Raw genomic sequence first — 15208 nt, 5'->3', positions numbered from 1 at the left:
GAACACTGCCAAGCCCATTTACCTTACTTGATCACAGCTGCTGTAGTTTGTCGTTGTAATGTCATCTATTGTTTTGGATCATAAAAGTAATGGTTGTATAAAGCTAACTTTTATGGTTGTTCAAATCGTAGAGATCTCTCATATCATCAGTATGAAGGTGGAGTGGGTCTTGTGCTGTTACTAATTTAGTTTTAGAATCTAGCTACTGGCTAGCTCAGTTAGTAGAGCACAAGATTCTTAACCTCTGAGTCATAGGTTCATACTCCATGTTTGACAGATTTATTCTACTGGCATGGCCACAGCCTTAGGGCTGAAACATAAAAAAGAATATCAAATAATGATTTCTTAGGAGACCTGCTGCTGCTGCATGTGATAATCTATTTCCTACCTTTGGTAGGTTTTTCATAAGCCCCACGATTCCTAATTCAAGCTTAGTAATGACAATGTTATTTAACGAAATTCTTCATTATTTCAAAATTAATTGAAACAAAGATAGCACATTTCAGCTGAAGTATGGTAACATAAAGTCAGACACACTGGATATTGTTGTAATGCATTATATCTGAAAAGATGATGGATAGTCACAACTGCACAATGAGGACCTAAAAACAACTACCAGTGTTTAGGAGACTGGGGGACCTGATATTCTGGATTCATAAACCTGACCTCTAACTTGTATCTTACTTAAGCCCTTAAGTTCTTAATTCTGGACAAATATTTTCTTCTCCCAGATTTTCTTGGTTTTGAATTGTCATGGAGTCTTCTGTAACTTTGCTTCTCCACACAGCCATGCCTGCACCTAAATGTATGTATGTATATGTGTCTGTGTTTGTGCCCAAGTGGGAAGAGGTGATCCATATTAATCTAGCTTCTATCTTTGGACCTGTCCAGCATGGGTGGTGGGGAACCCTACCTGGAGCTTGCACTCCACTGGCATAGCTTCCTGGGTCATTGAGGCACATAAGCCACCATATCACAAGGACTGGACCTTGTGATTGAACTTATATCTGGTGCTCCATATTAATGTCACATGTGACATATTAATAAAAATCTGTAAATGTACAACCATCCAGATCTCTGAGTACTTTATTTTTTCTAATATATAATTTCTGTACATCACCTCCAAACCTTATAATATATATATATATATATATATATATATACATATATATATCATCATCATCATCATCATCGTTTAACAATATATATATATATATATATATATATATATATATATATATATATATATATATATATATGTATTGGATAATAAAACAAATGGTTCACACCTGGTAACATACTGGTAAAGCATGGTCATTTTCATGATGATCGTTATATATATGGCAAATGAAACAATTGTCATGATTAATAATAAATTCTCATATAGTCCATCTTTCATATTTCAATAAATGTGTGTGTGTGTATCGTTGCTTGTGAAGACCTGTTGAGGCAAGTGAAATCACAATCTAAATCAAATTCACTGACGTGGCCAATGACAGCACCGCCTGACTGGCACCTGTGCCAGTAGAACGCTAAAAGCACCATCTAAACATGATCGTTGCCAGGGCCACTGACTGGCTCCCATGCCAATGGCACATAAAAAGCACCATCCGAGCATGATCGTTACCAGCGTCACTTTACTGGCACATGAAAAACAACATTCGAGTGAGGTCGTTGCCAGCACTGCTGGACTGGCTCCTGTGCAGGTGGCACATAAAAAACACCATTTGAGCATGGCCATTGCCAATACCACCTGGCTGGCCCTCATGCTGGTAGCACGTAAAAAGCACCCACTACACTCTCGGAGTGGTTGGCGTTAGGAAGGGCATCCAGCTGTAGAAACTCTGCCATATCAGATTGGAGCCTGGTGCAGCCATCTGGCTCGCCAGTCCTCAGTCAAACTTTTGAAACCATGCCGGCATGGTAAGCGAACGTTAAACGATGATGATATATATGTGTGTGTGTGTGTGTGTGTGTGTGTGTGTGTGTGTGCGTGTATGTATACCATAGGCTTCTTTCAGTTCTGCCTACCAAATCCTTTCACAAGACTGTGGTTGGCCTGGAGTTAGAGTAGAAGATATCTGTCCCAAGATGCCTCACAGCAAGACTAGAACTTGAGACCACATGGTTGGCAAGAAAACTTCATAACCAGACAACCATGCCTACATCTATGTCTTTCTAACAAATACTTTGCACCATTCACTTTTAAACTTATTTATTAACTGATAATTCTTTCTTTCTACTATGTGGTATGGACATGTGGTGAGAATGGAGGAGGATAGCTGCGTGAAAAAGTGCCACACCCTAACAGTTGAGGGAACCCGTGGAAGAGGTAGGCCCAGGAAGACCTGGGCTGAGGTGGTGAGGCAAGACCTTCGTACATTGGGCTTCACCGAGGCGATGACTACTGACCGAGACCTTTGGAAATGTGCTGTGCGTGAGAAGACCCGGCAAGCCAAGTAAGATCGTTGCCAGTGCCCCTGGACTGGTTCTTGTGCGGGTGGCACATGAGATGCACCATTTTGAGCGTGGCCGTTGTCAGTACCGCCTGACTGGCTCCTGTAGGATTTTCGAGCGAGATCGTTGCCAGTGCCCCTGGACTGGCTTGTGCGGGTGGCACATAAAAGACACCATTTCGAGCGTGGCCGTTTTCGTGCGGGTGACACGTAAAAGCACCCACTACACTCTCGGAGTGGTTGGCGTTAGGAAGGGCATCCAGCTGTAGAAACTCTGCCATATCAGATTGGAGCCTGGTGCAGCCATCTGGCTCGCCAGTCCTCAGTCAAACTTTTGAAACCATGCCGGCATGGTAAGCGAACGTTAAACGATGATGATATATATGTGTGTGTGTGTGTGTGTGTGTGTGTGTGTGTGTGTGCGTGTATGTATACCATAGGCTTCTTTCAGTTCTGCCTACCAAATCCTTTCACAAGACTGTGGTTGGCCTGGAGTTAGAGTAGAAGATATCTGTCCCAAGATGCCTCACAGCAAGACTAGAACTTGAGACCACATGGTTGGCAAGAAAACTTCATAACCAGACAACCATGCCTACATCTATGTCTTTCTAACAAATACTTTGCACCATTCACTTTTAAACTTATTTATTAACTGATAATTCTTTCTTTCTACTATGTGGTATGGACATGTGGTGAGAATGGAGGAGGATAGCTGCGTGAAAAAGTGCCACACCCTAACAGTTGAGGGAACCCGTGGAAGAGGTAGGCCCAGGAAGACCTGGGCTGAGGTGGTGAGGCAAGACCTTCGTACATTGGGCTTCACCGAGGCGATGACTACTGACCGAGACCTTTGGAAATGTGCTGTGCGTGAGAAGACCCGGCAAGCCAAGTAAGATCGTTGCCAGTGCCCCTGGACTGGTTCTTGTGCGGGTGGCACATGAGATGCACCATTTTGAGCGTGGCCGTTGTCAGTACCGCCTGACTGGCTCCTGTAGGATTTTCGAGCGAGATCGTTGCCAGTGCCCCTGGACTGGCTTGTGCGGGTGGCACATAAAAGACACCATTTCGAGCGTGGCCGTTTTCGTGCGGGTGACACGTAAAAGCACCCACTACACTCTCTGAGTGGTTGGCGTAAGGAAGGGCATCCAGCTGTAGAAACTCTGCCAAATCAGACTGGAGCCTGGTGTTGCCATCCGGTTTCACCAGTCCTCAGTCAAATCGTCCAACCCATGCTAGCATGGAAAGCGGACGTTAAACGATGATGATGATGATGTGCACAAAGCCTGAAATCTTGTGGAAGGTGGCTCATTGACAACATCAGCACCAGTACTTGACTGGTGCTTATTTTATCAACCCTGAAAGGACAAATGGCAGAGTCAACCTCAGCGGAATTTGATCTCGGAACAAAAAGACATGAAATGTCCCAAAGCATTTTGTCTGGTGTGCTAACAATTCTGCCAGCCCACCACCTCATTTTATTAACTAATAATCCCTTCTGCTATAGGCACAAGACCTGAAATCTGGGGATGCAGGGATAGTCAGTTACTCAGCTGGTGCTCACTTTATTGACTCAGAGCATGAAGACTGATGAAATGCCACTAAGCATCTCAACTTGCGTGCTAATGATTCTGCCAGCTCACCACCACATTTTATTAACTAATAATAAGAACTATTTTCACTAATCCTTTCTACTATAGGCAGAAGGCCTGAAATTTGGGTGGGAGGGGGCAAGTCAATTACATCGACATCTGCACCCCCCCACCCCCCGTACTAACTGGTACTTAATTTATTGACCCCAAAAGGATGAAAGGTAAAGTCGACCTCGGCGGAATTTGAACTTAGAATGTAGTGGCAGATGAAATACCGCTAAGCATTTCGCCCGGCATGCTAACGATTCTGCCAGCTCAACACCTTCTATTTTCACTAATCATTCCACACCACTACATACATCACCAGAATGTTAGGTAACTCCTTCTTCAATCTTTTTTTTTCTTTTTTTATACACAACTCAGCCTGTAAAAGTTCAAATTGAACTACTTTGTTTGTTTTTGGAGAGCCAACTGTGGTCACAGGTACTCTACCTCCTTCCTCCTCTTCTTCAGATTATATAATTTAAAAATAAGTTTCTTCTCCACGACTGCTATCACCTTTGCTCATATACTCTCTTTTCATTTGGCGACTAAAGCACCAATCACATTGTTCTCTCAATGATACACATGAAGCAGTAGGCACACACACACACACACACACACACACACACACACACACACACGTATGCATGCACATACACACAGACCTGTCGTTCTGCTTATTGTGTATGTGTATCTGTGTTTCATATCAATAGAGAAAGCTGAAGCGTTGTCATGAACATCAGTTGTTTGTACTACACTGACCTGAGTAATCCTCATTAACTCAGTATTTGTTCCTCGCACACATTTTGTACACTCTCTACTTCCATGTGTGATGCCGACTTTAAAACATGGACCTGGATATACCCCTTTTCTCAGAAGGAGATCTTATCCCTCAGAAAGATCTAAACATACTACTTCTACTACTAAAACCACTACTGCTACAGGTAATTATCACAATAATAACAGTGACATTTTTCTTACATGAACATAAAAAGACCTGATTTTTTTTTTTTTAAGGTTTGAATGGGGAATTTGTGGTGATCATGCCTTGCTGCTTGGCATTAATGAAACCAGTTCCAGTTCAGTTAATGAGTGAAACTGGTTGGTGCACTACCTGAGAATTTAACACCAAATCTAATCAGCTGCCTCTGGGTTATGGATCCACTCAAACAAAACAATTTTCTAACTTCAGCAACATAAATAATAATAATAATAATAATAATGTATTTTTACTAAGCACAAAGGCAATAGTAATATTACTACCTGTATTAATTATATGTAATACTTGTGTCAATTATATGATTTATTATCTTCAATTACTTAATATTTTTTTGTTTTATCCTGTCAGAAATACCATAGTATTTGACAGTTCAGCTACTGTGATCTTCTCTGTAATCATATGATTTTGATTTTTATCTTCTTTTTTTTAAATATTTTTGCATTCCACTTCTTTCCAGATAAATGCTTTTCTGTATATATATATATATATATATATATATATATATATATATATATATATATATATATATATATTACTTTCCTAAAACTACTACTGATGTAACTGTTGTTGTTATATGTAACTCCAAATCAGCCCTAGTCAAACAGACTTGCAGATACGAGTTATATACCTGTTGTTCCAGATATACCTAGCTGAGAACCATGCTGCATGCATGAGTGGTATGAATGCATTGTGGCTGTCTGAGTATGTTGTATTCTCTCCATTTTCCTGTGAAATTTTGCACACCCATACATTCTGTTGGTGAACATAGTGATGGGACAGGTGGTCTCAATTAAAGCCTGATAGTTACTGTTGTTCTGAACTTACTATCGGTGGTGCACATCCTAATACAGTGTTTGGGCCCTTCTGAAATTATTGATGGTATGACTTGACTTTTCCTGGGTGTATATATATATTTTTATGTATACTTCCCAACCACATGGTTTCAGGTTCAGTCCAGCTGTGTGGCACATTAGGCAAGTGGATTTGGTAGATGGAAAATGAAAGAAATCCATTGCGCATGCGTGTGCGTTGTCTCCATTCCCTGATATTGCATGACACTTGTAAATGAGTGTCATAGTCATGCAAGTGATGTCATTTGATTCCACTCATCCATGAAAACATGTCTAGTCATGGAGAAATATTACCTTACTTGCAAACAAGTGAAGATTGGTGACAAGAAGCAGATCTAGCCATAGAAAATCCAACTCAACAAATTCTGCCCAACCCATGCAAGCATAGAAAAGTGGATGTTAAAATAGTGATGTTGATGATGTCTGGGTTGAGTGGGAAGTGATAGTGTTTTTAGGATGATGTTCTAATATTTTAGGCTTTGTATATGTATATGGGGGTGGATATGGAAAGGATTTGTCACATAGTAGCATGAACTTTGGGAATTGTGGTAGCAAACCGTGCTCCTTTCATGTCTAAATGGTCTTCTATATTTAGTATCTTTGTTCCAATGTTTAGGCGACCTATGCTGATGTTAAGTGTGCTGTTTTGTGTCCTTTGTAGTTTATCATGTTTGTTAGTGAGATATTTCTTTGTCGTGGAAAGAATGGAAGCCCAGGCTGGGCTAACATAATTCATAATAGTTCTAGTATATTGTATGTACAATAACATGGTTGTTTCTTTGTTAGTTGTGATTGATATAAACATGTTAATTTGTCATTTTGCATGTTTTACTTTATCTTTTGTGTGTGCCATGAATGTTATGAAGGCATTCTATATTCTACCAATATTTCTGTGTGAGTGTATGTATATATATTTATGTCATTGAGTATGGTGATTGTATTTGATTCTATTATAGTAGCTAATATGACATATTTTTTTACTTTTGTTTTCATTTATATTTTGGGGCATAGGTGCAGGTGTGGCTATGTGGTTTACAAGTTTGCTTCCCAACCACATGGTTTCAAGTTTAGTTCCATGGCATGGTACCTTGGGCAAATATCTTCTACTGTAGCCCCTATAACCTCAGGCCAACCTAAGCCTTGTGAGTGGATTTGGTAGACAGCAGCTGAAACAAGTCGTTTGGTGTGTGTGCGTGTGTTTGCTTATGTCACCTTGTCTTGATATCATGTAATAATTGTACATAAGTGTCACTATCATACAAGCAGTGTTATTCATTTCCAATATTCTGTGAGACACGTCTAGTGATGGAGAAATATTACCTTGCTCGGAAACAGGTGGCAACAGGAAGAGATCTGCCTCAGTAAACTCCTGGCTCATACAAGCATTTGAAAATAGATATTTAAATATGATAGGGAGATGTGTTTGAGAAAGTTCTTTTATTACACTACTTTGTAAGGGAGAGCAGATTTGCAGATGTACTTTTTTGTTGTTTTAAAACTAAATTTCTAGACATACAGCTGGAATGGAGACTTTTAGAAGAGAATATAGGAGAATGTGTGGTCATTCATGTATGAGGAGGATGTGTATATGTTTTGAGAAGGTGTGGGAAGGTTGTGTGGGTATAAGTTGAACAGACAGATCCTTGTGGTTCTCTAGAATTACAAGTTCTAGAGTTGTTTTTGTACACTGAAAAGGCTTGGTGACCTGATAGGTAGCTTACTAACCAGTATTTTTGTATTGTTCTGTAAGGAGGTGTTGATTATTTTGTGTATAAGTGGGTATAGAAAATAACTGTGATTTCATCCACTTTTTTTTTTTTTTTTTTTTTTTTTGCTTGTAAGCAATTATTTCTTGTTGTTAACATGGTTCTTGATTTTAAATATTTGGATTCTATTGACTTAAGAGACTCAAGTCTCATCAGATTTTTGTAGTGTCAGTTATCAGGCTATTTAACCTCCTATTTCTATCTAAAGTCAATATTTTCTAGGATGCTGGTCAAAGATCTATTATTGCATCATTAATAGTACACCTTAAGAAGAAACTGCAAACATGGTGCTATTCTTTCTTGAACTCTTACACAAAATCTGATATGTCTGTATCTATAAACTTAAGATGTCTTTTTTTTTTTTTTAATTTTGACTACCAGCTGTATGAATTTGCAAAATTATAAATAACAGCTGAAAGTTACACTTATCCAGTTGTCAATGTTCTTAGCCCGTCTTCTAGAGCATTGCTTTCTAAAAGAAAAATATAAAGTAACTTGAAGACAGGGAACTGATTTAAAATGACATGAAATAAAGGTTCCAACTGTATAGCACCTTGGGCAAGTGTCTTCTGCTATAGCCTTGGGCCTACTAAATCCTTGTGAGTGAATTTGGTAGGTGGAAACTGAAAGAAACCTATCAGATAAATATATATGTGTTTGTTTGTGCGTGTGTGCATGCATGCATATCTCTGTGTCTTTGTGTATGTGTGTATCCCCCACCACCAACTGACAACCGGCATTGGTATGTTTATGTCCCCATAACTTAATTGTTCAGCAAAAGTGACCAATAGAGTAAGTACAAGGCTTAAAAAATAAGCACTGGGGTCGATTCATTCAACTAAAAATTCTTCAGGGTGTTGCTCCAGCATGGCCACAGTCTAATGAATGAAATGAGTAAAATGATAAAATTGATTGTTATCACCCTCGTCATTTTATGTCCACTTGAGAGAACAAACGGGATTTCAACCCAGCAGATCGTGCTGCAACATCATAGAACAATGCATGGAACACCAAAGACCACTAATAATAAACTTCATTGATTTCAAAAAGGCGTTTGACAGTGTGCATAAAGAAACTCTCTGGATGATTGCAAAAGTGTATGGAATACATCAGTCTGCTTAGCAGTTTCTACAACAACTCAAGCTGCTGCATTTGAACAGAGTATGGATACACAGGTTTTCTTAAGATTGTCACTGGAGTATGACATGGCTGTCTCCTGTCACCAATGTTGTTTCTGATGGTCATCGATTTTGTTATGCAAAGATCAATGGTGAGACTGGCTGTAAGCATACCATGGATGGTGAGGGTCCGGCTAACGGACTTGGATTTCACCAATGACATTGCCCTGTTGGCTGAGAATCGCCCAACATTATACAAGAAATAACAACAAAAATGGAAAAGAGAAACGGCAAAAACTGGGTTGAAAATCAGTGGTCAAAAAATGAAGGTAATGTAAGTTGGGAAACCAGTAGAAAATGTACCAATGAAAGTTGGACAAGAACCAGTTGAAGAAGTTACAAGCTTCACATATGTAAGCAGCAGAATTGGCAAGGCAGCGGCAGTATTTAGAAGACTGACAACTCTTTGGTGTAGCAATAACATAAGTACAGAGCTGAAGATTCCCTCTCTTGGAAAGGCTCAAGCACTTACACACACACATGTATGCTCACAGCAGTAACTCCTGCCTACCAAATTCAATTACAAAGCTTCGGTTGGCCTGGGGCTATAGCAGAAGATGCCTGTACAAAACAGCAATACTGCTAATAGCAATCTATGCAACTGAAATCTGGAGGATGACCGCAAAAATCGCCCACTAACTTGACATATCTCATCAGCGGTGCCTTAGAAAAATCCTAAGAATCAATTAGAGATACAGCATGACAAATGATGCCATTCTCCAAACAGCAAGAGTAAGGCCCCTGCATGACGAATGAGAATGGCTGGACACATACTAAGACTGCCAGAGGAGAGGCCTGCCAAGATAGCCATGGGCTAGATGCTGCTGGAAGGTAAGAGAAAAAGAGGTCAGCCAAGGAAAACATTTAGTACCTTCAAAGAAGACCAACGTAGACTGAACATCACTCGGGAAGAAGCATACTGGTTGGCCAGAGACAGATAATTGGTGATCACTGACTGCCCAATGTGCCACTCTGAGGCACTAATGGACCTAAGAGGGAGAGAAAGATATAATATACATACACACATGCACACAATGGGCTTCATTCAGTTTCTGTCTACCAGATCTATTCACAAAGCTTTGGTTGGCCTGGGGTTATAATAGAAGGTATTTGCCAAGGTACTATACAGTGGGCCTGCATCCAAGATCACACAGTTGGAAAGCATGCTCCTTAATAGGACAACTATGCCTGCACAACCATATAAATTTTAAAATGTATATTTAGAAAAGCATTAGAAAACATTTAAATTAAAAAAAAAAGAAAAAAAGACTAGGTTGTGTGCTAGCAGCTAGCACAATATGTCATCTTTCCTGCTTATGATATGGTCACATCTGTTGTTTAGCAATATATCAGTCCTGATCCCAAAATTTATGTTGAAAGACCTCCAGGCTGTGACCCTCCACTTTTTTTTCTTTCAAACTTGGTATCTAGGACTAACACTATATTATCTAACATGTCCTCTTCCTTTGAAGAAGATTTGGCTATTATTTCTAAAATGCCTCAGTGAATTCTGTCTTGCCCATGCAAGCATAGAAAAGTGGACATTAAACTGATGGTTTTCATATATGTGTATATCTTGTTTCAGTTGTTTGACTGGCCAGGCTGGGGCAGCACCTAGAAAAGTTTTTAGTTGAATGAATTAACCCCAGCATTTAATTATTTTTAAACCTGGTACTTATTCTATCAGTCCCATTTGCTGAACTGCTAAGTTACAGGGACATAGTCACACCAACACCCATTGTCAAGCAGTGGTGGGGGACAAACACAGACACAAAGGCACACACACATCATCATCATCATCATCGTTTAACGTCCGCTTTCCATGCTAGCATGGGTTGGACGATTTGACTGAGGACTGGTGAAACCGGATGGCAACACCAGGCTCCAGTCTGATTTGGCAGAGTTTCTACAGCTGGATGCCCTTCCTAACGCCAACCACTCAGAGAGTGTAGTGGGTGCTTTTACGTGTCACCCGCACGAAAACGGCCACGCTCGAAATGGTGTTTTTTATGTGCCACCCGCACAAGCCAGTCCAGGGGCACTGGCAACGATCTCGCTCGAAAATCCTACAGGAGCCAGTCAGGCGGTACTGGCAACGGCCACGCTCAAACATATCAATATATATATATATATATATATATATATATATACATACATACATATAACAGGCTTCTTTCAGTCTCTGTCTACTAAATCCACTCACAAGGCTTTGGTCAACTTGAGACTATAGTAGAAGGCACTTGCCCAAGGTGCCACACAATGGGACTGAACCCGGGACCATGTGGTTGAGAAGCAAGCTTACCACACAGCCACGCTTGTGCCTAAAATATATGAAACTAGTAAAATTTTGTGGGGTAGACATACAACTATAAATGAAGGTTGAAAAGAATAGAGCTGTGTGTGTGTGTGTGTGTGTGTGTGTGTGTGTGTGTGTGTGTGTGTGTGTGTGTGCTTGCGTGTGTGCGTGCAAAATAAACCAATAAAAGACTAACTGATTGTGTGTGTATCTTTGGTACTGTCAGTTCAGTATTATTTTGTGATTGTGTTTATATTCACATTAATAGGTGTGAGAGCAGTAGCTTTTGTGTACGTGTACACCTATTCAGCAGTAATGCTATATGCCATAAAACAGGTGAAAGTGTAGGTAGGTAGGTAGGTAGGTATTTGATGTATGTAGCACTCTAAATCAGCCACGTGTGTGTGTGTGTGTGTGTGTGTGTGTGTGTGCATACATTATATGATCACTTTGTGTTACTATTACACAACAAAATTGACCGTGTTTTGTATTCTGTCTTATTTAACATACACGGGGATTTATAAGGTCAACTTGGCAGTTGGCTTTGTTTTTCACTGCTTTGCCTAATACAGTAAATTTGTCAGGTGCTTCATGCCAGAAAATTCAATCACAGACTTAAGCCTTAACGTTTTTCTCTGGGTCAGTAATATCTTCGTTATTCTTTATTTTTATTATCAGTGTTTATAACAATACCTTATAAAGAAATGTACTCTACATAACCATATCCTGATGAGATTGAATTTACCTATTATGCCTCTCTTTTTTTTTTCTTTTCTTTGTATCTTTCTTTCTCAGACACAGAAAATGTGTGTGTGTATATATATATATATATATATATATATATATATATATATATATATATATACACATATATATATACACATATATATATATATGAAAGTCCAGGCATACTGGATGATTAAGAAGTTTATTTTGCAAACATGTAGCTTCAGGTTCAATTTCACTATATGGTTATCTTGGCCATCTAAGGAAGTATCTTCTATTATATCCCTGTTAACCAATCACCTGTTAGTTTTTCTCTTTCTAAGACAAGTGAAATAAAAATTCCTTACTTCAAATCAAGTAAAGATTAACAACAGGGAAGGCATCCAGCAGTAAAACTATGTGTTCATCTAACCCATGCTAGCATGGAAATGGGAATGTAAAACAAATGATATATGTGTGTATTCATAAATGTATATTGTATATATGGTTATGTGTATCTGAATATGTTTACATGTGTGTGTGTGTGTGTATGTTCATATAATGTATTCTCATTTATAGCTTTATGTGCTCCAAGATCCACTGTTCCAAAGAAGAATCTATTTAACAGTCTCACAAAAGTTTATAAATTTTTAGACATCAACAACATGTATATGTTTGCATGTGCTCTTTGCATTTACCCCAACTCTCTGACAACCGGTGTTGGTTTGGTCATATCCCATAACTTAGTGGTTCAGTGAAAGAGTCTGATAGAATAAGTACCAGAGTTGATTTATTCAACTAAACCTTTGAAGGCAGTGCTTCAGCATGATCCAATGACTGAAACAAGTAAAAAATACAATATTCTTGTAACAAGTCTGATGGCATTTCTGCCATGGGCTATCAGATGATGATTATCTTTCCCTAATTTTGTTTCAAATTTTTTGTGACAATGTGGCACATAATTTGATCAAGAACTATACCAACATTAGCTCTGCCTTTGTACATTCATCCAAAATGGCTCTTCAGCTAAGATAATCATACTTTTAGACATAAAGGATGACAATGCTTCTCTGGTGCCGTTGGAGCTTTATGCGTATAGGCATTTCATATGTTGGTCTCCTGGTTGTTGATCACTCATAGATGACAGGTCCAGCTTTTGAAGGTGTAATGTGACCACAGACTATGTAGGTGAGATTATCTCCAGTACCTTTATCATCCTGCAGTTTCACTATTTAATGAGTAGTTTAAATTTTCTCAAGCTTTCACTTTAAATATTTTCTTTTTTTTTTTTTTTGTGTGATTTCACAATTTCTTTATTTTTGGTCTCAACTGGAGATGCTTTCTGAGGACTAATCACTTTAAAAGCTTAAGTTCATCAAGCTGAATGATGTGGCCAATCTATCACATATGATACTTGAAACAGCCCACTTTTTGCTGCAGTTCTGTCAGGTGTAAAAGATTTTCAATTTCTGTTGAAATTTCTTGCTATTTTGATGCATCACTGGTACAAAGTCTGTGTCTCAGATGAGTATAGCAGGGATGTGATGATGCAAGCATTACAGATACGAAACTTGGTGGACAGTTTCCAATAACTTGGCTGGCCAAACTCATTTCTCCAGTTTCCAACCAAAGCATTCTCAATAATTATGACTGTGGCTTTCGACCAGGAGAAGTCATTAGAGGGTATCCAACTCTCCTTGGATGTTTTGACCCTCAACCACAAGGCCATCATGGTGACCAGTCACTCACTGTCTTCTAGCTTCCAGCTCAACTTCTCTTGCCTCTTCTAAAGCCAGCAAGATGTTCTTTCTGCTACCTCTCTGAATTTGCAAGTATTTCCTCTCCTTCCATGCCACTCCCATAGCTGTCAGTATCTTCCACACAAACTGCACTGGGGAAACCCTGCAACTAACTCCAACAGGAAATAGCCAGACATGCCAACCTTTTCCCCTTACACTGTTGAACCAGATCCTGGCTCTTCCACTCTGAAGCCTCCTTAGAATATATGATTATGCAAAGCCTTGGGGATGTTTGAACAACCTGGAAAAAATGAAGTTTCCTACCCAGGTCCACCCTCAGCTGCTGAAATGGTGCTAATTGCCTGAGACTCTTCTTAGTCTTTTTGGAAGAGATTACTTTGACCCCCCTTATCTGACAGTCAGGGATGATTTCACGTGAGTCTAGCAATTTCTGTCTCTCCTGCTCCAAAATGTCTGACAGTGTTCTGAGGATTTTTTCATAGTACCATCAATATCTTCCTTGGCCAAGTGCAGCCTTGCACCCTGCCTGTATATATGCTCCCACATTCTTGCTTGCTCTCTCTCTCTCTCCACCAGGGGGTCCTTTTTTATTCCTCTCCTTTTAAGTTTGTTCTTGTTATAAAAGTGTCATACACTAATCAAATAATCAGAGCAGAAAAGAGATGGGTTTTCCAGTCTCCAAAATTGAGGCCATGTGATTTCCTTTTTGGTAGGTTCCACTTTGTCCAGGTTCTTTGAGATCCACATTCCAAAGACCTGGACCTTCATCCTTTCTCCTCCAATTGTCTTACCTCAGTTTGGGTCATGGAAGATGTTAGAGAGAGTAATAGAATTGTGTCACCCAGTACAGGTGCTTTTTGCATGTCACTGGCACAGGAAGAGCATGCCAATTTAAAAATAAAATATAACACACAAAATGCTGTATTTGAATAGAAACATCCAACTTATGCCTGCTTGATAGAAGTGGATGTAAAGTTGGTGTATATACCATCATTATCATTGTTTTTACATACACTTTTCCAAATTGGCATGTGTTAGATAAGAACTTATTGAGACAATTTCTATTTGGCCAGGTGTTTTCAAGTAAGGTATTTGTAGTTTGGCATGTGAAGGCCTGTAAAATACAGAGATGTTGTTTACTGGAGAAAGTCAATAGTGCCACTTTTTGCTCAGTGTTAATGAGGACATGCTCAATTAACATTATATACACACACACACACACACACATATCACACATACTCTCTTCCTCTCCCTCTCCTCTCTCTCTCCCTCTCCCCACCCCCTCTCTCTTGCCCCACTCTCCCTCTCTTTCCCTCTCTCTCCCTCCTCCCACCCCTCCTCTCTCTCAGATTCTGTCCAGCATTTTCACTCTGAAAGTATTGACCACCTTGAGTCTATAGTAGAAGACACTAACCTAAGATGTCATACAGCAGAACTGAACCTAACAGTACATGAAAGCAAAATTCATATCCATAGAACTATGCTTGTATGGTGGTGATGGTGGGAAGATGGTGAGAGTATACACACATACTCAGTGTTGAGTGAGGGATTTAACCCTGATATAA

General features: G+C 39.5%; 1 protein-coding gene across 6 annotated transcripts in view; it reads left to right on the top strand.

Annotated features, from left to right (window-relative positions):
• The window catches only part of LOC106878601 (kelch-like protein 24), a 64074-nt gene that overhangs the window by 31169 nt on the left and 17697 nt on the right, over window positions 1–15208 (top strand). Inside the window, exon 1 of one of the 6 annotated variants that reach the window (XM_014927862.3) lies at window positions 4707–5031. The exons of 4 other annotated variants lie outside the window; for them this stretch is intronic. In XM_014927862.3, the coding sequence (XP_014783348.1) occupies window positions 4920–5031 (112 nt within the window). In that variant the 5' untranslated portion in view covers window positions 4707–4919. Of the gene's footprint in view, window positions 1–4706; window positions 5032–11677; window positions 11818–15208 lie in introns of those variants that run through there. One more of the 6 variants, XM_052967480.2, reaches the window with a different exon arrangement.

This window comes from Octopus bimaculoides, chromosome 4, assembly GCF_046866305.1.
Source record: "Octopus bimaculoides isolate indiv1 chromosome 4, ASM4686630v1, whole genome shotgun sequence".
NCBI lineage: Eukaryota > Metazoa > Mollusca > Cephalopoda > Octopoda > Octopodidae > Octopus > Octopus bimaculoides.
The sequence above is the reverse complement of the archived record's forward strand: the minus strand, read 5'-3'. Positions and strand labels throughout refer to the sequence as shown.